The sequence below is a fragment of the Podarcis cretensis genome (assembly GCF_951804945.1).
Source record: "Podarcis cretensis genome assembly, chromosome: 8".
NCBI lineage: Eukaryota > Metazoa > Chordata > Lepidosauria > Squamata > Lacertidae > Podarcis > Podarcis cretensis.
Window position 1 is genome coordinate 38,969,592 of NC_137177.1, and position 24,446 is coordinate 38,994,037.

At 42.4% G+C, this 24,446-nt stretch overlaps 1 protein-coding gene across 1 annotated transcript in view; it reads right to left on the reverse strand.

Annotated features, from left to right (window-relative positions):
• Window positions 1-24,446, reverse strand: part of PEPD (peptidase D) — a 137,746-nt gene that overhangs the window by 30,654 nt on the left and 82,646 nt on the right. The window contains exon 10 of the mRNA XM_079988434.1: window positions 6,777-6,845. Coding sequence (XP_079844560.1) covers window positions 6,777-6,845 — 69 coding nt within the window. The remainder of the gene's footprint in view (window positions 1-6,776; window positions 6,846-24,446) is intronic.

The following is a 24,446-nucleotide window of genomic DNA, read 5'->3' on the forward strand; positions in this document are numbered from 1 at the left end:
ACACCTCCTTCCAACTTTCAGGCATAGATTTGTATGAAGATGTTAGCTCTGGGTACTTGCCACAGAATAAAACAGCCAGAAACTGTACTTAGTCTGCATATGCTGAAAAAAGAGAAGTTGCAATCTGGAGGGGTAGGAGATGAGTCCTCTTCAGTCATTCAAAAGAATTTGTGGGCTCAAACTGTGCACCCACCCCAACACCCCCATGCATGGGCTTTTAATTGAAAGCTTTGTTGTACAGGCTACTGGAGATTTTTAAAAGTATTTTAAAATTTGCTGTTTGCTTAATTTAATTGTTTCACACACACACACACACACACACACACACACACACACACATGCCCTTTTAAGGAATGGCAGCCTGGTTGCAAACATTCTCCCTTTCTGAGATCCAGCTGGAGTCTACTTTGCCTGTCTTTCCTCTTCCACCAGGCCTTTGGAATCAATTGTCCCCTGTGCCTACTCTCAGCTTCCATTTGTGGAAGAACCAGAGAAAGTAGGATTCTTTCCAACAGCTTTAATATTCAGATTGGTGCGATATGTATGCAAATAGGTGGCCCGAAGAACAGCATGCAATGCACACAGTTAATCCAAGGATACACAGAGGCAAGTGATCCAATTACTTAAAGCTTGGACAACTGACCCAACACTGACACACCCCTTGCAATCCTATATAAATGAATGGGGTGGGCTCAGCTTTGTGAATCCAGCAGTTGTGACCTGCCTTGAGACCACTGGTGAGGAGGGGCAGGATATAAATCCTAGAAAGAAAATAAATGAAATGGCATTTGGTTCAATGTTCTGTTTTATGCTCATACATGTACGTTGTGTGTCACCTTGACATCTTTTTGAAGGAGAGAGGTAGAAACGTATTTTAAATAAAGCATGCTAACAAATATACACTAGTAAGGCAGTACAGAAACAACAGTCTGAACTAGAGGCATAGACTGAATTATTTTCTTTTTGTGTGTGAGAGTCCTGCTCATCTCTTTTAGAGCTCATTTAAAGTACTGCAACTGACCTTTAGCATCTACTTGTTGAGTTTTTTAAAATGCATCTAGTTTATTAAAAAGTGGGACGCAGGTGGCGCTGTGGGTTAAAGCCTCAGCGCCTAGGGCTTGCCGATCGAAAGGTCGGCGGTTCGAATCCCTGCGGCGGGGTGCGCTCCCACTGCTCGGTCCCAGCGCCTGCCAACCTAGCAGTTCGAAAGCACCTCCGGGTGCAAGTAGATAAATAGGGACCGCTTACCAGCGGGAAGGTAAACAGCCAGAGCAGCGATGTCACGCTGGCCACGTGACCCGGAAGTGTCTCCGGACAGCGCTGGCCCCCGGCCTCTTGAGTGAGATGGGCGCACAACCCCAGAGTCTGTCAAGACTGGCCCGTACGGGCAGGGGTACCTTTACCTTTACCTTTAGTTTATTAAAAAGGATAATAATTACTTCTTACTGAATACGATATGATCAGGACTTTCCCTAGGCTTAGGATAGTGTACCCATATGGCAAATTTACAAATAATTAAATAATTTAGAAAGTACACAAAACAAAGCTTGAGAGTCACAGGAAACACAGGAAACTGCCTTACATTGAGTCAGCATGAAGTTCAGTACTGTCTACCCTGATCAGAAGGAATTTCTCAGAGTTTAAGGCTGGGGGGGGGTCTTTCCTGAAGAAGCTGGGGATTGGACCTTTTGCATGCAAAGCAGGTGAGTGATACAGGACTTGGCTGCAGGAGAACCAGGAAGCTCATTTGGAGATCCTGGACGCATCACTCTCTTTTAGGGAGTTTTTGCAATCAACACAGCCAATGTAATTCTCTCACTAATATGCCTGATTTGATCTTATGAATAATTTTGTTGTGGTGGGTCTAATGCAAAAACAAACAAAAAACCCCACAAATAATTAATGCAAATCACATCTCTACCTATCTGGATTTATAATTTGAAATGAGCCGACACACTCACGTTCCTGAGCTGGTATGAGTTATTACTTAGTATGAAAGTTCAGGGCTCTCCTCTTGCCGGAGAGACCTCTCACAAATTAAAGTGAGATGGGAGGGGGGATGAGGAGAGTGAAAAATATTCTTTGGTGAAAGATCACAAAGTGGGGGCCAGTGATGTTACCTTGGAGATGCATGGAATTCAAAAAGAATGCCTTGCTCGCGAAAGCAACCTCAGTTTTGCAGAAGCAAGCAAGGTAGAAGCAAGACTAAGGTAAGAAATAATTGTAACCCACCCTGTGTTCTTGTTATAGGGAGGGAGGAACATCTAAGTAGCAAAATAAATTAAGAATGTTTGCAATTAAATCATGAGCAAGACTAAACCTTAAGGACATAATAATTGCATTGCTGGTTAAGACCCTAATGCTTGGCCAGGTCATCTCTCTGAATCCAACTGTGGCACACTGGTTTGGTTCAAACATAACACAGGCCAAGCCATGGTTTGTTTGGTAAAAGTGTGGTTTGTTTGACTGTCCAAAGCCAATCCAGCAGACTAACCAGCATTCCTTTTTTGGAAACAAAAACTGGTGTGAAGTTCTTGACCAGGCATAGGCAAACTTGGCCCTCCAGATCTTTTAGGACTACCACTCCCACTATCCCTGACCACTGGTCTTGTTAACTAGGGATGATGGGAGTTGTAGTCCCAAAACATCTGGAGGGCCGAGTTTGCCTATGCCTGTTCTTGACTCACAAACTATGGATTGCTTTGATGATGCTTTGGTGCTATTGCTTGCTTAACCACGGTCTGTGCATCCCCAGACACTTATCAGGCTACAGGGACAACACAAGAACAGCTGGGAAACAAACCAAGCTCAGGAGGAACAAGCACCATGGTTTGTTTTGCTTGTATGTGAGATGATGTGCAGCTTGTTTGACAAACCCTGGCTGTGTAGTGCTTTATTGTGTTTTTATATATGTTGTAACCCGCCCAGAGTGCCTGGAGCAACTCAGTTAGATGGACGGGGTGCAATAATAAAATAATAATAATTATTCAGACAAAATGCTGATCTTCATCTTGTGTGAAGATCAATCTTTCTTTCATATACATTTATATCTATGTATATCTATATACAGTGCTTTTTTAATAAAATGTTTATGGGTACTCTCATTTTAACCCCAGAAAATCACCATTTCATAGTTCAAATCAGGAAAAATAAATATAGTAAATGGACCAAAGTACAAAGATTCACAAAATGTTTAGGGGTCTGCGTACCCCTGCATCCCCCCAGAAAAAAAGCACTGTCTGTGTATCTCTGTCTTGATCACAGGAGTCAGCAGTGGATCAGCCTCACCCTGGCAAAAAAACCTTAATGATCATGGTATATAGGAGCAAATTAATTTTATTGCCCCATGTGAGGATCAAATTAATTATATTTATTATTGCATTTACATCCCATTTTTTCTCCAAGAAACTCACAGTACTGGACATTATTGTCTCCCTCTCTATTTTTATCCTCACCATCACCCTTTGAGGGATTTTAGGCTAAGAAGGAGTGACTAGCTGAAGGTGAGAATCATGGCTATGTGGGGATTTGAACCCTGGTCTCCTAAGTCATAGTCCAACACTCTAACCGCTACACCACACTAGTTTTCTAATGACCTCTGGCTTATAATACTGATGTGCTGCTTGCTGCACTAATGCTCATGCTTTTTGCCCTGGTGTGAACATCACTTAGACAATTACTAATCAAGGATTAGGAAATGAAGAGAAAATTAAAAATGTCAGCTTGCATTACAAGCAGGTTTCCAGGGGGAGAGTGGTGTAAATGGAATGGACGGCTGGCGATCCCGCCTGGCTGCATACAAAGCAGGGCTGTAATGCAGTTCAGCGAGAATTTTAATTGCACAATTATCACAATATCAAATATTTTCGAACTGATTACATCAACGCGAAAAGAAAAAATAAATTATCTTTGTTTTTACTCAACTGTCCTTTGGGCACTCTGTGCTCTCTCTCCCCCCCCCCCCCAAGCACTGATTTTCTTGACGGTTAAAAAGGTATAGAATTCTAAAGGCAATTGCAAAAACCTCAGATGCAAAAGGGCAATTTTGTAAAGATCTATGCACAGTCTCGCAAACACAGAGTCTGAGGATAACATCTGCATTCCAAAGGTGGACAGCCAGGTGGTGGCGGTGTTACCTGTGTTACCTGTAGTCCTCCAAGTGAATGTTAAACTACAATCGTTGGACTAAAGACCTAAAGAACTCTGGACCAATGACATGAAAGCCTGACTTTCCCTCCACTGCCTGGCTGCTGGTTATGGGGGATTCAACATCCCTGCCTAGGTGAATGGCTCTGGGTTGGCTCAGGACTTCATGGCTGCCATGACAACCATGGGGCTGCTCCAATAGGTCATCACTGGACCTCGTTTTCTCAACTGGGCAGGAAGAGGGTGTTCTGAACGAGGGGGATATTGGCATCAGTCCCTTGTCATGGTCACTGCTTCCTGTTGAGATTTAGGCTCTCAGCACCTTTCCTCCTTGGCAGAGGTGGAGGACCTGTTAGCATGGTCTCCCCTGAGAAGCTGATGGCTTCAATGAGTTTCCAGGCGGCTCTGGGGGATTCTCTGGCTGATATGACCAGTGCTCCTGTCAAAGCCTTGGCCGACCTCTGGAACATTTGAATGGCTTGGGTCATTGATATGATTGCCCTAGAGTGCCCACTCCCCCTTTGTGGAGCCCACTTGACTCCCTGATATATCCCTCAAATGTAATAACTTGGCTTATTTTAGCACCAGCAAATCCAATGTGAGCTGGGTGGAGTGGGGAGAACCTGCCTGTCACTTATCAACACTAAGAGGATGCTTTTTATATATATAATAAGTTAATCAATTAATCACAGATTAAATATGTATGAAGGAACTTAAGTGCTGATGGCACCATTCAGCCATCCATGCATGTCTCTTTATTCTGCTGGGCTGTTAGAGAGTCTTCTGAAAATCATATCGAACTTCCATTTCCTTCTTTCCAGAACTATTGATCAGCAAGACGTTATTTTTATTGAACCAACTTGGCGGTTTAATGATGACACTGCGGAGTTCCGCTGAGCTTTTTGCCAGGAAGTTGGAAAACTATGAAAAAGGTGGCCTGTCAAGGGCCAAGATGCACAGTCAGCCAACACCAACCTGGTGCCCTCCACATAGCTGTCAACCTTCCCTTTTTTGCGGGAAATTCCCTTATTCCAGCGCCGCTTCCCGCTGCTATCCCAGATTGTTAGACATTCCGTAGACTGTCCCTGGGACAGGTGAGGCTGCTGATCCCTTATTTCTGAGGCTGCTGATCCCTTATTTTCAAATCTGGCCCTCCAGATTTGATGTGGCCTTCCACATCCACCAGGTATAGCCAGTTAGCAATGGGAAGCGACCCCCACCCATGATATCCTCACAGTTTAAAAGGCCACAGATTGTTTAATAAGCCTGGGAGAAGAGGAATTTTTTGCCTGGCGCCTAAAGATATGTAACGAAGGTGCCAGATGAACCTCCCTGGGGAGAGCATTCCACAAGCAGAAAATAACAACAACATGGGAACATAGCCAGAAGTTTTAGAGTAAAAGGGCGAAAGCCATGCAGAGCAAATTTCACTTATCCAGAGGCATCTCTTATCTGGACATGGCTTCTAACCTGAAGTGTTCTCTCCCCCCTCCCCGCCCCTTCGCCACCCCACAGTCTCTTTTTCAAAAGGTCAGGTTCATGCTTCTGATTAAATATTAGCAAGGAAGAAGCAACATCAGCAGAGCTGTGAACTCTGAGAGAAAGAGTGAAAAACGCGACATTAGTGGGCAAGATGAAGCTGTAACAAATAGGCTTACTGCAGGAGGAAAATCCTACAGTGAACATTAAGGCACCATGAAGCAGAACAAACCACTTCAAGTGTGACTCGGAGAGAGAATAGGCTTTGTCCAAAAGGGGCCTCTCTCATACCTTTGCATGCAAGAGAGAGGGAGAGCAGTCAAAGTGAGGAGAAAGAGGTTGTGGGGAAGTATCATTTCGTGTGTCCTGTTAGGACCTGACCCCTTTCAGTGAAGTGAACTTTGTTAAATTAGAGTAAGGATGGTCTGCAGCCAAAGGGCAACCAAAATGGCCGAGGGGATGAATCACCTCTCCCATGAGGAAAGATTGCAGCATTTGGGGTTTTTTAGTTTAGAGAAAAGGTGAAGAAGAGGCAACATGGCAGAAGTTTATAAAATTATACGTGAATAGAGAAATGTTTTTCTCCCTGTCTCATAATGCTGTAACTTGGGGACGTCCAATGAAGATGAACACTGGAAGATTCAAAACTGATAAAAGAGAGTTCTCTATGCAGTGTACATAGTTAAACTGTGGAACTCATCTCCACAGGAGGCAGTGATGGCCACCGACCTAGAGGATTAGGCAAATTCATAGCCACAATGGCTATGCTGACTCCACTGTCAGAGGCATTATGCCTCTGAGTAACAGTTGCTGGAAACCATAGGCAAAAATAAAAATAAAAAGCCATAGCTTGTTTGCTTGCCTGTGAGATGACACGTTGCTTGTTGAACTAAACCATGGTTAAGGTTATGTGTGTGCACAGTCAAAGCCAAATCAAATGCAGCCACCAAGAAGACCCACCATTTGATGCTATGGGCCTTACTTCACCCTCAAGATGCATGCCAGTTTAGCCATGGGGCTTCCTTCCTAAAATATCTGTGGTTAAATAAAGCAGAGTTTACTGAATGCTTCTAAATGTCTTTCTGAAGTGACTTGAGCTTGATAGTGATACTGATACAACTCAATGGGAAATGAAGACTGGGGTGGCTTACCTGCCACAGATGCAGGTGTAGGAAGTGTGTCGCATGCCGCCGCGTTTGTAGCAGTAGTGCTGAAACAGGCTGCAAAACAAAGGAGACAGAAGTTAATCAATTGTTGAGGACCAAACAAAAAATGCAACGAACAATGCAACGTTGAAAGAACCAGGACTTATTTGTTCTCTGCTGCCCGGCTCAGACATCAACTCATCATCCCATCTCCATTTTGAGCTCGCTAGGTGCCTGAAGAAAATGGTAGAGAAACAACTAGAAGAAGAATTGCAAAGAAAGTCTATTTAAGTAAGCTTCAGCAGGAGCAAATCCATCCCCTAACCTTCAAAGTTTACCTGTCACTGGAGCTAAACAAGTAACAATTCAAGAGATGACCAAAAGCCGAGTGTCCCCCCCCCAGGTTGTTGCTTTGCTTTGGAAAGTAAGAAGCTCCCTCCTTCTCCCTCTTTTTGTTCCCAAACCCTGAAGTTTCTTTGACCACAGGTGAGAGTGGGAGGAAAGGGGAAGTTGCAGGAGTCCATTGCAGGAAGCAATCTCTCTCTCAAAAGACTTCCTGAAGCAAAGAACCGCCCGTCTCTTCAGGTGACGATATAGGCATCCTGCAGGAGGAGCTCTTCCGCCTTCCCAAGAACTCCAGCATCCCCTAGGACATGATGGATGCTCTGCCATCAGGCAAGGACAGATGCACCCAAAGTACAATTAATATAGGATTAACTGCTTTAAGAGTCAAGCACATATTAGAGCCCCTTTCAGTCTTGGTGAAATATACTCTAATTACAATCCAATTCCCTTTTAATACTGAAAGGATTGGGGGGAGGGGGGAAGACCTCATTTGTTGTAATATTAAAATCATTTCATTAACAAGGAGTGATAATGGAACCCATTCAGATTTCAGAGACGTTCGCAAGCCTTTGGCAGCTGCTGCGACAAATGCAAGCTATTAGACGGACATTTAAGATATTGCTTCAGCTACACACCCGGTTAGATATATCTAACTGCTTAATGAGACATTAGGATGGACAGTCCCAACACTATTATGCACATATCAAAGAGATGAATGTGCCACATTTCACAGGTTGCTGAACCTCACAAATGTTTTTTGGGGAAACCTGACAGGCATGTGCCCAGGATGTTATAGGCAAAGCATGCTGTGCTTCTAGATAAACTTTCTGTTACAGGATCATAGCCATGAACAGCCGGGTCCAAAAGGGGCACTGCTAAGATATCATTAATCAACAAAACTCTGCAATAGGAATGAAAAGAAAATGGAAATGCCACCAGCATGAAACAGGAACCGGAAGCTACTAGATACCTTATTAATATTAATAACATCCATAACTAAAAAGTAGTAGTGCTTCCGACATGTCTCCTTAGCAACACAAAGGAAGAAAAGTTCACCCTGGCTATATCTGATCAATAGCCAATGTGTGCTGAGGGTGACACCCCTTAGTACGGGAAGGTTATACTGATTAACTTAAAAGGAGGGTCCGATTTTATATAGGCTCTGCCTACGATTCCTAATCATTTCCTTGGAAGAGGCAGGAGTTAGGAAAATGAAAGAATTTCATAAGTCTACTGGAGATATGGATTCCAAAAATAATAGTAGTAATAATAATAATAAATCAAAGGAAGGTATCATGGTGAGTAGCCTGGCCTGGATAATGTGCTACAAATGGAAACAGCTAGCTAAATTTAGAGCCCAGATCTTAAGAAAACTCTAGAGATCAATTTGGAGCAAGCATGTCAACAAGTTAAGCTCTTAACAAGCATTTGGGTCGACAGTGCAATGCTTCAAAAGTGCGAGGCGCTGCAAAGCTTTGGTACATCATCCACAATGTTCTGAGGGACTGGGATGTTCTGAAGTATTTTAGAAGCATGTTAAAATTAAAGGCATCTTACAGCACAAGGAACATTTGGCAACCTTGAACTTAAAAATATTAAAATCTGAATGATTTTTCCTGGTATTCTCATGGTGAACCAGCTCTGAAGACACGAGCTATGATAGTCATAGTATGATGAGGAGACAATGTATTTGCTTCTGAACAGCACACTTACAAGCACCCTCCTTTGTTTGATGGTTGTTCTCCCACCTCATGTGAAAATCCTGTCCCTCTTACACCCTCGGAGGTCACCATGGCCTTTATTCGGGTGTTATAGAAGCGTAGGGGTTCCAGTTGTGAGGAGTGGGGCGTGCAGATGAGCCTGCTGGCTGTTCACCTCCATCACCACCACCCTCTGGGAGTTGAAATGCAACTGCCTGGAGCAGAGAAATCTCTTGCACTTCTGTGATGTCAAACCATGGAAAACTGGGGAGCAGTGAGGGAGCTCGCAAGAGCAGAGGTTGGCTCCTCATGTCACACAGTTACTCTCCAACTTGCGGAGCATGAAGCCAGCACACTCATCCCAGTGAGCACCCCTCAGACATGCAATTTCCACATCTCAGTAGGGCTCACATTACAGCATTTGGTCCTGCACTGATGTTAACAGCAGCCACTGTTCTGATATACCCAGTCTTACATGACAGTGCCTAACCTCAACTACAAGCTTGATCATGAATCCAACAACGGCTAGAATAAGCTGGATGCAGATTTAAGTCAGCTCTAAAAGAGGAAGAGGGGGGATTTACACATAAGACAGAAAAATATGAGGGGGAGAAATGCAGGACTCAGCCACATGTTCTGCATGGCCCAATTCATGTGTAACACTAAGCCATGGTTGGTTTTGCCTATGTGGTTTTTCTTAACTTTTGGACCCAGCCAAGCAGACTAACCATGGTTTCTTGTTAGCTTGTAAACCATGGCTTGCTTTAACTATGGTTTGGCATTATGTCCAAACCCAACAGCCTTGCTTAACCATGGTTTGTTTGACCAGCCCAAGGACTCCCCAAGCCAAGGAGACCTGAGTGGCTGGGAGACAAACCACAAACTACAAACCACAGTTTAGCCAATGTCCCATCCACAATTTTATGTCTGTACTGGCCTACATGAAAGATGGTCAGCAATTATAGGGAAACTGTAGTTAAAGCAGGGATGGTACATAAACCTTCAAACCCAAGCAGTAGAAACCAATGCAATTTCCCCTTCTTTTCTACAAAACACACAGAAACTGGAGAGACGTTCTCTGAGAGACAAAACTTAATTGGAAAACGGACAGGTGCCACAGGGGGGTGGGGGAAGAATGGCAGCTCGGAGTTAATAAATTAAAAGGAAAACAAAACACATCCCAGGGACATCTATCAAGGGTGATTTACGAACAACAAAATCAACAGATCGTTTAAGCTTAAGAGAGGGGAGAGGTGGGTGAGGCATAATTGGCATTTTAATTGTGTAAGAGGATTGTAAATCATCTTCCCTAGTCAAACAGCAAGATCCCCCAATACCACAGATAGCATCACTTGATGGATCCTTCCATCAGTTCAGCCCTTGCCAACTTGGTTCCCTCCATATGTTTTCGGTTATGGGGGCTGTAGTCCAAAAGAGCTGGAGGCACTTAAGTTGCCAAAGGCTGCAGTGACATTTTCTCTCGTCCATCCAGGTGGGTATATTCCAAACTAGAGTGTTTAGTAAAGTAGCTGTACTGTCTGTCAATGTGTGGGGTGCTAAAATGGGCCACAGCAGGAGTGTGTCTCCAAATATAATGGTCACCTTGTTGGCTTGCATGAAAAGCTGGGTTTAGGGGGCATCGTTTCCCCGCAAAAAAAAAAAAAAAAAAATCACAGATATGTGAGTAAACAAGTGCATTGCCCACTGTGGGTGGAAATTGGTCTTGGGTTTACCCTCCAAATGCACAGCTAATAATTATATAAACTGCAAGGAAGAATATCCTGTCTTGGTTTAAGCAGGGGTAGCTTATGGGTTTCTTAATGGTGTGTCAGACTAAGACCTGGGAGACGAGGGTTCAAATCTCTACTTAGCCATGAAGCTGCTCTCTGGGTGACTTTGGGCCAGTCACTGTCTCTCAGCCTAACCTACCTCACAGGGTTGTTGTGAGGATTAAATGAGGAGTAGAACCATGTTGGCTAACTGTGGCGTAAACGATCACTGGGAGAATCAGAAATCTACTTCTGAGGAGGAAGACCTATGATTCTTTAAGTTGCGAGGCAGAATCGGCTCTCTGAGGACGTGGTTCATCTGAGTCCCTTACCCCACCACCGCAAGACAGTCTTTCCATAGGTTTCTGCTTGTTATATAGCAATGACACAGAACCACAAATACTAGCACAATGCCACAATTTCACACTCAATATGAAATAAGAGTGAGACCACACCAAAAGGTCTTAAGACCCACAGCTCTGTTTCATTATTAGTTTTTAAATACTGTAATTTTGAATCTCAATTGGCATATTTTATACTGATTTTTTTTGTTTATTCATAACTATTTATTAACATGTAATTAATGAGGTCTAAATCCTTTGATGACAGAATGATCAAATTGTATGTTAACTATTCCCTCTTTTAATTATGATGCTGCCAGGAACCCATTCGTGGATATATATAAAAAGGAGACATTTATAGGCACCCATTCTTTAAATAAGCAGTATGTTAAGCCAATAATTAGAAGAAATAGTGATTTCAATTATATTTTAATTACTGTTACACATAAAACATGCCTTAATAGATGTAGCATAATACATACTCTCCCTTTATGAATCACTAGTAATTCCTTTTGGGGTGTGATCCAAATAAAGGCATTTTAATACCCATATGCACTGATACAGACGAATGCAGTGAATATTGTCAGCTTCGCCCGCTGCAATGGATAAAAGATACTTAATCCTCAAACGAAGCTGCTTCTCAAAGCAAGCCATTCTCTTACAACACTAGAACCCAGAGCCATTCATTGGAGCTGAATGTTGGAAAATGCAGGAAAGACAAAATAAAGCACTTTTCTTCATGCAGCACATACCGTATTTTTCGCCCCATAGGGCGCACCGGCCCACAGGGCGCACCTAGTTGTTTTTTTTGGGGGGGGGGAGACAAAGAATTTTTTTTATTTCCCCCCCCCAGGCGCGGGGCTGGGGCGGGGGAAGCCCGAGCTTCCCCCGACCCCAGCCCCCAGAACAGGCTGCTATCCGCAAGCCTAGGGAGCCCGCGGGAAGTCATGCTGTTCTCCCCAGGCTTGCGGATATCTGCCCGAAGGCTTCGAGATGCAGGCATCTCTCTTCGGGATGCAGGCAACTCCGCAAACCAGGTCGGGGAATAGCGGGATGGCGGCGCTCCGCCTCCCCGCTGTCCCCCGAGCTTGTGGGGCTGCCCGATATCTGCACGAAGCTCCAGGCCTGATATCTGCACAGCGCGCCCCAGGCTTCGGGATGCATGCTGCTATCCGCAAGCCTTGGGAGCTTGACGGGAACTCCTGCGGAGCTCCGAAGGCTTGCAGATAGCTTCCTGAAGCCTGGAGAGCGAGAGGGGTCTGTGCGCACCGACCCCTATCGCTCTCCAGGCTTCAGCGAAAGCCTGCATTCGCCTCATAGGACGCACACACATTTCCCCTTCATTTTTGGAGGGGAAAAAGTGCGTCCTATAGGGTGAAAAATACGGTAGTTAAACTATGAGATTCACTCCCATGTGGAGGAACAGTTTGCAAACCTGCTTGAAATCCTGATTTTAAGCCCTGGTTTAAAATTAACCATGACTAGGACTTCCGGAGGTGGCGCCTCCGACAATGGCGGATTCTCCCTGATTTAGAGGGAGACAGCTCCACAGAAACCGGGTCTTACCGCTGCAGCGAAGCGGGGACCCTTTCAAAAATCGCAGGCGGAAGAAGCCTGCGACCGTGGGACTCGGCGGGCACCGTTTGCGCCCCTCTGTTTGGCAAAGGAGCTCTACAAAGGGCTCCGGAGTGAGACGGTGGTTGGCGTGGTGCTGAGAGTCAATCGCTACTTCTGTGGAGTGAAGCTGCACAGCCAAAGTCGGAGAGCGCTGTCCTTTTTCCTATGCCAATTCGGATTTCAAACAACAACCCGTGAGTAGGACAATTGAAACTTGTGGATCAAAAGTATACCTTTGAAATAGAGCCGAGACGGGAAGTGTAAATAGGAAGTCCGCCTCCCGCTCTTTGTAGAAAGATCAAAGCAAAGACTTTACAAGCTAAAAGCCGTAAATTGACAGCCTGGAATTTCCTGCTTTTTTAACTACCAAACCCCCCTGACAGCAGGAGGATAGGGGGAAAACAAATCGTGACTTTGCAAATCCTGCAGAGAGTAATTTAAGAAAATAAGTCTTCACTGTTCCTGACCTGGGGACGGAATGAAAGGAAAGAAACTGTCGGTGGTGCCTATAACAGGAATATAAGAAATCTGCCTGGCAATTGAAATACAAATCCAAGGAGAAAAGATTTTGATTGTTGGAGTATATGCCCCAAACGAGGGGAAGGCCGAATTCTTTAAGAAGTTGCATGAGACACTAGTTGACTTTATAGACTATAAAATCGTAATGATGGGAGATATGAATGGAGTTGTCTCAACAAACATGGATAAAGCACAGAGACAAGTGATCTCAAAAGAAGGGAGACTACCAAAGATCTTTTTTGAAATGACTGAAACTATGGACTTGATTGATATTTGGAGAACAAGGAATCCTCTAGAGAGAGAGGGAACTTTCTTTTCTGAGGCAAAAATGACATGGACAAGAATAGACCAAATTTGGATTTCTAGCAGTCTGGCGTCAAGAACAAAAAAAGTAGAAATATGCCCAAAAACTTGCTCCGACCATAATGCTGTGAAGATGGAGATGAAACTAACAACAACTGGATCCTTTAGATGGAGAATGAATGACACCCTATTTAGAGATGAAGAGATTCACAAGAAGGCCCTTAAAACATTAAAAGATTACTTTGAGATCAACAGGAAAACAGATGTGGAAAAAAGAATAATTTGGGACGCAAGTAAAGCCGCGATGCGAGGTTTCCTAATTCAACAAAATTCTATAAAGAGGAAGCAACAAAATGAGAAGAAGGAAAATTTTTTAGAAAAAATAAAAGAAGGAGAGAAGAAGCTGAGGTCCAAACCAAAGTCCCATGAGATTTTGAGAGAAATAAAGTTTTATCAGATGCAGTACATGGAGCTCATGAACCAACAAATAGAATGGAAGATAAAGCAAATGAGACAAAGAACTTTTGAATCAGCGGATAAATGTGGGAAACTTCTGTCATGGCAACTGAAAAAAAGGCAGAAAATGAACACTGTAACAAGTCTAGAAATGGATGGAAAAATTATCCACAAACCCAATGAGATAAACAATTGTTTTCAAAGTTTTTTTAAGAAATTGTATGCACAAGGGCCAATCAATGAACAAGAAATAGAAGAATTCATCAGAAAATACGGTCTACCAAAAATTCCAGAACAAAGTAAAAGGATCTTAAATGAGGAAATAACAGAACAAGAAATAGAGGGTGCCATCCAAAATATGAAATTGGGAAAATCACCAGGACCAGACGGCCTGACGGCCAAATACTACAAAATGCTGAAAGAATGGCTGATACAACCATTGAAGGAAGTTTGCAATGAAATTTTGAAGGGGAAAAAGGCACCTGAATCGTGGAAAGAGGCTTTCATCTCACTTATACCGAAAACAGAGACTGAGAAGAACCAGGTCAAAAACTACCGCCCTATATCTTTACTCAATGTGGATTACAAAATTTTTGCAGACATTTTGGCAAAAAGATTGAAAAGAGTGTTGATAGAAGAGATTCATAAGGACCAAACAGGCTTTCTCCCAGGTAGACACATGTCAGACAATGTGAGGAACATTATAGACATTTTGGAGTTGCTAGATGTTGACATTAACAGGAAAGCAGTTCTGATTTTTGTGGACGCGGAGAAAGCCTTTGACAATATCTGTTGGACGTTTATGAAAAAGAATCTCCAAGGGATGGGGGTAGGCCAAGGTTTCGAAAACGGTATAGGTGCAATATATTCCCAACAAAAGGCCAAGTTAATTGTAAACAATGTGGTAACAGAAGAAATACCCATAGAAAAAGGTACACGGCAGGGATGCCCAATATCCCCTTTGCTTTTTATATCAGTCCTGGAGGTTTTGTTAAACATGATTAGAAAGGACCAGTTGGTTAAAGGAGTTCAGGTCGGAGTTAGACATTACAAATTAAGAGCATTTGCAGATGACCTAGTATTGACCTTGCAACAGCCAGATACTAGTACCAAAAGAGTATTAGAACTAATTGAAATATTTGGTCGAGTAGCAGGTTTTAAATTGAATAAACAAAAAACGAAAGTGTTGGAAAAAAATTTAACAATGGAAGAAAGAGAGAGTTTTCAGAATGAAACAGGCTTGGAAATAACAAAAAGGGTAAAATACCTGGGGGTAAACTTAACATCCAAGAATGTGAACTTATTTAAGGATAATTATGAAAAATGTTGGTCAGAAGTTAAAAAGGATCTGGAAATATGGTCAAGGTTGAAACTTTCCTTGTTAGGCCGAATTGCTACTATTAAGATGAATGTATTGCCTAGAATGCTGTTTTTATTCCAGACGTTGCAGATTGTGGACAAGATGGACTGTTTCAAGAAGTGGCAAAAAGACATATCAAAATTTGTCTGGCAGGGCAAAAAGCCCAGAATTAAATTTAAGATTTTAACTGATGCAAAGGATAGAGGGGGGTTTGCCCTGCCGGACTTAAGACTTTATTATGAATCAGCAGCTTTCTGCTGGTTGAAACACTGGCTACTTCTTGAGAACGCTGACATTTTGGATCTGGAAGGGTACGACAATAGTTTTGGTTGGCATGCATACTTATGGTACGACAAGGTAAAGGTGTATAAAAGCTTCAAAAACCATATTGTAAGGAAAGCATTGTATAACGTTTGGATTAGATACAAAGATTTGTTGGAAAGTAAAACCCCTAGGTGGGTGTCACCAATGGAAGCTAGGGAAGTAAAAAAGCTTAATATGGATTCTAAATGGCCAAAACATCATGAGATTTTAGAATATGATGCCGAAAGGGTGAAACTTCAGAGTTATGAGAAACTAAAGCCTAAGGTTCGAGATTGGTTGCATTACCATCAGATAAATGAGACGTTTAAACAGGACAGGAAAATAGGATTTCAGAAAGAGAAGTCAAAACTAGAAACAGAATTGTTGGAACCCAATACTAAGAACTTATCAAAAATGTATAACTTGCTGTTAAAATGGAATACACAGGATGAAATGGTGAAATCAGCTATGATTAAATGGGCACAAGATATCGGTCATGATATTATGTTTGCTGACTGGGAACAGTTATGGACCACTGGTATTAAATTTACTGCATGCAATGCTTTAAAAGAAAATATTATGAAAATGATCTACCGGTGGTACATGACCCCAGTCAAGCTTGCAAAAATATATCATTTGCCTAATAATAAGTGTTGGAAATGTAATGAGACTGAAGGCACTTTCTACCACCTTTGGTGGACCTGCCCAAAGGTCAAAGCTTTCTGGGAAATGATCTATAATGAAATTAAGAAGGTCCTTAAGTGGACTTTTCCTAAGAAACCAGAGGCTTTCCTCTTGGGCATGGTGGGCCAAGTGGTGTCAAGGAAGGATAGGATTTTCTTTATGTATGCCACTACAGCAGCAAGAATTCTACTGGCAAAGTATTGGAAGACGCAAGAACTACCTACTCTGGAAGAATGGCAAACAAAGGTGATTGACTTTATGGGACTGGCCGAGATGACGGGCAGAATCCGGGACCAGGGGAAAGAGACAGTGGAAGAGGACTGGAAGAAATTCAAAATATATCTTAAAAATAATTGCAAAATTGAGGAATGTTAAGATGTCAGGGGGTAAGAAGTAAAGAATTGCAGCAGTAAACAAAAAAACTTAAGAAATTTTTATGAAAGGGAATTAAGACAATGGACCTAAGGGTTGCTAAAGAATTATTAAACAAGGATGCAGGGATGGGGAGGTATGGGGAAGTCAAAGAAAGAAGGGTATGAACTGATGAGCTTGAAGTTATATTGTTCTATACTGTTTTTATTATTTGTGTGGAAAATTAATAAAAATTATTATAAAAAAAAGGAATATAAGAAATCTGACAGATAGAGTTGGTAGGGAAAAAAAAAAAAGTCCAATGCTGCCTTCTGCCTGATTGTTTTATATTGAAAGGAAACAAAATATCTGAAAATCGAAAGTAACTTTTATTTTCCCTTGTGGGATACACTGTAAAAATGGATGCTAAAAAGTAACTACACCCCCTACAGGAGGTCTGCCAGTGCTTTTGTTTTATTCTATAAAGAGAACATAGCAGCTGGGAAAATCAGACTGTGGGACCAGCTTTCTGACCTTGACAGAATGATGAGAGAGGAAGTTTTATCTGCCCTGGACAAAATATATGATGTGCTGCAACAGATGGATGAGAAAGTGTCTCTTATGAATCAAGAGACGGCCTACATTTTAGCTGCAGTTAACAAGGAGGTGCCAATGGAATGTACAGTTACAGAAATTGCACAACAATCTACCCAGGATATTGACGTAGGGCAAGCGCATGAAGTTATGAATGTATCTCATAAGACACAGAGTCTTCAAGTTTTACAGGATCAGAAGCCGCAACATTGGGAGATGGAATTCGCAGGACACTGGTTAAATTGTGGACTTAAGAGAGTTATTATCTTTGGTGGGATTGTGAAACAAGGGGAAGATTATCCTTGGATTGACTACCCTTTGGATTACAAACTAGATATTGGGGAGTGCAACACTGGGGAATGGGACAACTGGATAAAAGGAGATGAAGAATTTTACTGCATAGAGTCCTCCAGAGATTGGCTCCCCAAAGAGAAAGAGAAGAAAATGCGAAAGAATACAACAGGGAACAAGGATCTATGTAACTACAAACAGAAACAAGAAAACTTGCAGAGGGGGCCTGGAGGTGACTTGAGTGCCTCAGATATTAGAACGCCGGACTGACAAGGGTTAAAGACTTAAGGACTGACATTATCCGGAACCAGGAAAAGGGATGTTGGAGAAACTTAAAATGAGAAATGCTTTTGTAATAAATTCATATTTATGGAATTAGTGTAATTCTAATGAAATACTGAGATGCTGGAAAGGAAGTAATTGGCTTTAGCAATGGTTTAAATCTAAGAATTTTAAAGATTTGAGGACAAGATAAAATTGGGGAAATAAGAATTTGTAAGAATGGGTTGATTATAAATGAAAATATGAGGTAAATATTACATGGGGACATATAATTAAGGGTAAGACAAGTGGCTATGAATTTGCTGAATTAAATTTAAAATGGAATACAAGGAGGGAGGTGAGAGGAAGTCAGGAAAATAAGTTAAAGAATGTTGAGAATTTGAAAGGAGAGATTTTTATTTTTCTTTTTCTTATCTTTTTGTTTTTTGTGTGGAATTTTTGATTTTTGATTATTGTAATTTTTCTTTTTCTGTCTCTGATGTTGTTGTTTTTTTTGTTATCTCTGTGGTCTTTATTCTTGAGAAAACTTAATAAATATTATTAAAAAAATAAAAATAAAATAAAATTAACCATGGCTAGGTTCAGTGCAGATAGGAAGCTGCCTTGTCCCAAGTCAGACTTTTATGTATTTATTTCATAAAGATTCATATGCCACTTGATTGTAGAAAAAAAAACACCTCAAAGACGCCTGGCCTATCTGGCTCAGTACTATCTATTCGAAAGGTAGTCACTGTTGGACTACAACTCCCATCATATTTGACCACTGGCCACGCTGGCTGGGGCTGATGGGAGTTGTAGTCCAACACCATCTGGATGGCACCACATTGGCTACCCTTGTTATGCTGTCCAGCAGCAGCGCTCCATGGTTTCAGACAGCGATCTTTTCCAGCCCTGCATGGAGATGCATGCAAAGGAGGTGCATCGAGCTACAGGTCCATCTCTAATGCAACACTCTAATACCATAGTGAATGCTGCAAAAGGAGCAGATTTGGGAGTGTGTGCACACACAGGAGACAGGGGAGCATGAAAGAGTGTGTAGCCTTGCATGAGCCATGTGGTATGCCCACTTTCTAAACCACACCCTGGAGCCTGGGAAATCTTGATGTCTGCATTAGGCTAGGGGAAAAGGGCAGAAAGTGCAAACTTTTTTTTTTTTTTTTTTTTTTTTTGCAAGGTGCAGCCACAGTTCGAAACAGCACTTGGAGGGGGCAGTATAGTTTGCCAAGCAGAATCCCCCAGACTTAATCTCTCTCTCTTTTGACCTCCTGCACATAATATGATGCGTATTCATGCCATGTGACAGTCTCATGCTCAGGTGAACACTGTGCGGAAGTGCCACATCACCACTGTCCTTACGGTTAGGGCTATCCCAAAATCAGGGGACCCCAGAAGTCCACTGCTTAAGGACTGAGCCTGTCTGGGCATCTGCCTTGAGTAAAATGCCAAACAGGAATGGGTACAACCTTTTCCTATTCACTGACATTGCACTGTGGGGCAGGGAAATATGCCAGATCAGACCAGGGCTTCATCTAGTCCACCATCTAGTTTCTAACAGCACCTAGGAAATGGGCACCCCCAGAATATTTTGAGGTTGCATGTACAGTGGTACCTTTGGTTAAGTACTTAATTCGTTCCAGAGGTCCGTTCTTAACCTGAAACTGTTTTTAACCTGAAGCACCACTTTAGCTAATGGGGCCTCCTGCTGCTGCCGCGCTGCCAGAGCACGATTTCTATTCTCATCCTGAAGAAAAGTTCTTAACCTGAGGTACTATTTCTGGGTTAAAGGAGTCTGTAACCTGAAGCGTCAGTAACCCGAGGTACCACTGTATATGTACCATCTTGCCCATTTCTTAAGATCAATGGGATGTCCCACCCAGGGTGGAGGCACAACCCATGGTGGCATATCCAGCTGTGTTGGAGCACACCCACTGAAATGAAGAGGCCCAAGTTAGCCATGCCCATTCAATAGGCCTGTTCTTAGTACTGTCTTAGTTGGATACTACCCAGGGTTTTTTCACTGGCTGCCCCAACAAGGTCATGTACCCCATGAAGTCAGGTTCCCCTCCCTCCTTCCCTCCCTCCTTCCTCTGGCTATCTTTTGCTGACTAGTGAAGACATTTTTATTCTGGCACAGGGCGGGGGGAGAGCTAAAACTTCTGGATGCACATATTAAAATGCATAGCAAACCGACAGCTAAGATTTATACTGTATATATTTCACATCAGTCTGTGTCAATGGCAAGTTATCTGATGCATGCATGTTACTCTGGTTAACTCTATAGACTTTGGGTAATTGGCCTGTAGGCAGCGTACACACAATAAAACTGAATTATTCTTGCAGGCTTTTGCCCTTGTTTCCTTAAAGGCTGTTTATTGTGGCTTCTGGCTGTACTGTATTTTTGCAAAATGTATTAAGAACATTAAGAGCACAGGAACCAACTTCCCACCACCACTCACATAAATGCTTACCACCACCACCACCTTAAAGACTATTTCAAGGATTGCCAACTTGGAGCCCACCAGTACCTCCTATGGTGCCTGCAAAAAGGTCTCAGTAAATATCCCCTCAGAAATAAACAAGGCTGGAGGAAGCATGCCCACCCATTTGGGGCTCCTGTCACCTTTTCTGCTTTTTCAGACGCACCACCATTTTGTGTTATATCCACCCCACAGCAGGCATTTATGACACACACCCCAGAGCTGACATTTAGTGACTGATGGTGCTCACAGGACTTTCTCAAAACTCCAAATGTACCCGCTAGTCCTCAAAACACTGGTGATCCCTGGACTCCTTCAACAATGGGAAAGAGAGAGAAATGGAAAGCGGAAGAAGACAGAGTGCAAGAGAGAGAAAAGGTGAGCAGGGCTGTTCCATTGACGGCCTTTGCACATCCCTCACCTGTCACCTGGAGGCAGCTGTTGCACCAGGCTACCTGGACTGCCTCTATCCCAGCTGGCCATGATCAAACTCCCCCCCCCACCCTCAATTTTGCTTTCCCCTCTAACTCCTCTTTTACTTTTGTGTTGTGTCTTTTAGACTGCAAGCCTAAGGGCGGGGACTGACTTACAGCTGCTCTGGGAATCTTTTCGGCTAAAGAGTGGGGCGAAAATCCTCTAAATAAAACAAGATGAACGAAGGAGCTATGAGAGGCATCAATGAGACGGCAATACAATGTGGAGAAACAAAAGAATAATCTGGCGCTGCACCATCTGTCCGATGGAACAAAACACTTCTCTGCTTCTCCCCCCATTCTGTCATCTCTGCCACTATCAGAATTATTGATGGAATATTTAACTTATCCATTCAGTTTCCAAAACAGAACTCTTTCCCAATAAAAGTAATGCCCAGAATGGAAGCCTCTGAGACTTCTTTTTTCCTTCTTCCCAGAGTAATAATGTTCATTTTAACCTTGATGGGGGACTTAACTAATTTATGAGGTAATTTCAGTAATAACCATACATTAATTTTACATCTCCTTTTCTCCTGTTTGGATAGGTTTGGGCCACTAGGAATTATGTAAAGACAGACAATAGGCTGCTAGGGATTTCAAGTGAGTAATGCACTGTGTTTAAAACCTTTCAATCAAATTAATAATGCGCAGAGCTATCCACTGTGTAATTGCTTCTAATATATTCAGATTCAGAAGTCAGCATTAATAGACTATATAGATGGTATTTTTCCTGCAGGAAATTATACTGGTTTAATTTCACATTCTCACTATAAATCCCAGGCCAACATGGTCCCTCTGCAACCTCTGGGTCACAATCAAAAATCAGCATTTCATGAGCACAGTCCTAATAATAATTTTATAATGTCATTCTCGACAAGAGTGGAGATATGGGATTCTGAGATTATGAGGGCAAAAAAAGTTGCATAGTGAAGTGGGGACAGAAATGGGCCTTCTGAGGTGAGAGGAACAGTTTAGAAGCAAGTGCTACAGAGCTTAAGATATACAGTGTGGATGAGAGGGAAAGGGTTTGCATATTTCTGTTCAGGAATGGAGTTCATTGAATGACCTACTTTGTAGGGTTGTTGTGCATGGAGGAAAAGAGAAAATTATCCCCCTTGAAAGAAGGGTGGGATGCAATCAAGGAATTTTTGGGAGACAGGCGAGGTCTGTCTTCAGCCATCAGTTCAAAACACCAAACTGTAGGTAGGATTTTTATATACAGATTTGGTTAAGTGTAATAAAATGTTGGTATGTCTGAGTGAAAATTTCAAATATGAAACTACTCTAATTTCCAATGATCAATTTGCAAAGGTTTTGCAAATGACACCCTAAGCAATCACCATCAAGGATGATGGTGAATTTGCAAATAAAGTATACAATTTAAGCAAGTCAAATTGTTTATTTTCTTCCCAGTTCAAACCTGTGGCTCAATCTCATTTGTTTATTAAAACATTCATAGGCCACCATTCATTAAAACAGCACAGATAAAATCAATACAACAAAACAGTTGAATACTAAAAAAAACCCACAAATACCAGAGATAACCAGAATTTCCAAGAGAGCTGGTACTAAACATGAGGGATCTGTAGTTATTTTTTTTTAAAAAAGAATCTGGACAAAAGTCCCTCTTTAAAGACTCACTTTTTGTTTTTGTTTTATTTTCTCACAACAATACACATTTCCAAATGCATGACCACAAGGGCCCACACAGTTCTGCTCATGTATAATCCATCCTTTAAACATTATACATTACTACTATGGGTATTTTTGGTTTCCTGGGACAGCCCAACACACTTGATAAATTATAGTTATTAAATGTATTTCCAAATGCTGCCAGCACCAGCATGGTTACTTATATTACACTGCAGTTCCAGTGTCAAGGTTTTACTGCAATCAGTGATTTGAGACTTGACAGGATGAAACTGGAACTTGTATGCCTATAGCAAAAAATTGTACGAGTCATCCCTTGCACTGTACTTGATAAAGTGTCAGAAGAGATTTTCGTAGGTTGCCTTACTATCCTTCAGTTGTTTCAATGCATTTGGGGAAAAAGAAAGAAGAAAGCTTCCATCACCAGTACAGAAGAGTTGGCCAACTATGGCTATTTAAACCATTCTGGACTCTTCCAGTTCTCAAAGTTGATGTTGCACCGCCAGACCCAAGAAGTCTCTATATTAATGTATCTGCCACATATCCTAATCAGGCCTTCATCCCCAACAAGACCATAGGAGATGTTCTGGAAACAGTGGGGGCTTCTCTGTGCTGACATGTATTTTAAACAAATACCTAAAAATAGACACATACAGTGTTCAAACGAGACCTATTTTGTCCTTCAGTATCGTTCTGAAGTACCGAAAAGCATCCATTGAGCAGGTCCAATGAGTACATTTGCAGGACAGCGTCTTCATGTTTAACCTGAAAAGGGAGCTCCCTTATCCACAGTTAGATCATTTGGGTGTCAACGTTTCCAAAAAAGAAAGTAGCGAATTCTAATGGAGAGATGTTTCCATCATTTGAAAAGGAGACAACCATCCACATCCTGTCAAGGTTTAGTGTATCATGGGAGAAGAGGACCAATCTACAAGGGACGTAACACCAACAAGACTATTGCAGGGTCCAGCTAGCTCTGATGTCACTAAGAATGTCACCTCCCAGTTCTCTCTGGTCATGAAGAAAAGCAGATATCCTTCAACTCACTTAAGGATATACTTCAACTACGGTGTTTAGCAGTGGGTAACCTTTTTCCCATTGAGGGATGGATTCCCTTGGAGGGCTGTGAGTAAAGGTGGATGAGGCTAGGAATGGAAGAGGATGGAGCCAAACTACTCTCTGTTTCCATCTTACACAAACACATGTCCGTCCTGCCACATCTCATCTCCCTTTTCTCCCTCACTCTGCTTTTGTCTCTGCCAGTAAGAACTTGCCACCTTGTCCTTAAGAACATAAGAACAGTCTGTTGAATCAGGCTAGGGGCCCATCTAGTCCAGCATCCTGTTCTCACCGTGGCCAACCAGATGCCTGTGGGAAACCCTCAAGCAGGAACCAAGCACAAGACCAGTCTCTACTCCCGTGGTCTCCAGCAGCAGATACTCAGAAGAATCGCTGCCACCAACTGTGGTGAAGGCCCAACCTTCAAATGCAGCAGCTATAATGTATATTTTATGTCGACATCTTAGAGGTTTTTTATAATTAAGATGTATACAAATTTTGTTAAATGGATAAAATGGAAAAAGGGGCTCCCTTCTGCCAATGCATAAGGAGTTTGGGAAGGCAGAGCAATGTGGCCAATGGGCATTGGGTATTGTGGGGATCTCTTTCATTGCTGCCTTTAAGTAAGAGAAAGGAGCTGTGCACTTCTGGGTAAATAATAAATTACTGTTCCAGGAGTGGGAGAAAAGAAAGCACTTCAGGAACACAACTGGCCTGCGAGGTCCTCCAATCTCTCTCTGCTTACATCTTAGGAGCCCTGGACATACAGAATGAGTGAAAGGCTGCCCAGAGGATTACACCATTTGCCACAAATTACCTCTTTATGGGAGAATCAATTTTATAGTCTTCTGAATCTCAAACACTTGGTGCTTCAATACAATGGAATTACTCTTTGGAAAGGCAGGCCCAAGATGGATGACTCTGGAGAGCTCACAGATAGGCCGAGGGAGCTGTCAGCCATTAAGACCATCACCTATGGAGAGCTCATGCATCATAGGGAAAAAGTTTGACGATGGAAAAGATGCAATCAGTCATTAACACCAGGCAGCTCAGAATGACATCTGGACGGCCTGAATACGCAATTCATCTTTGAACACTTAGC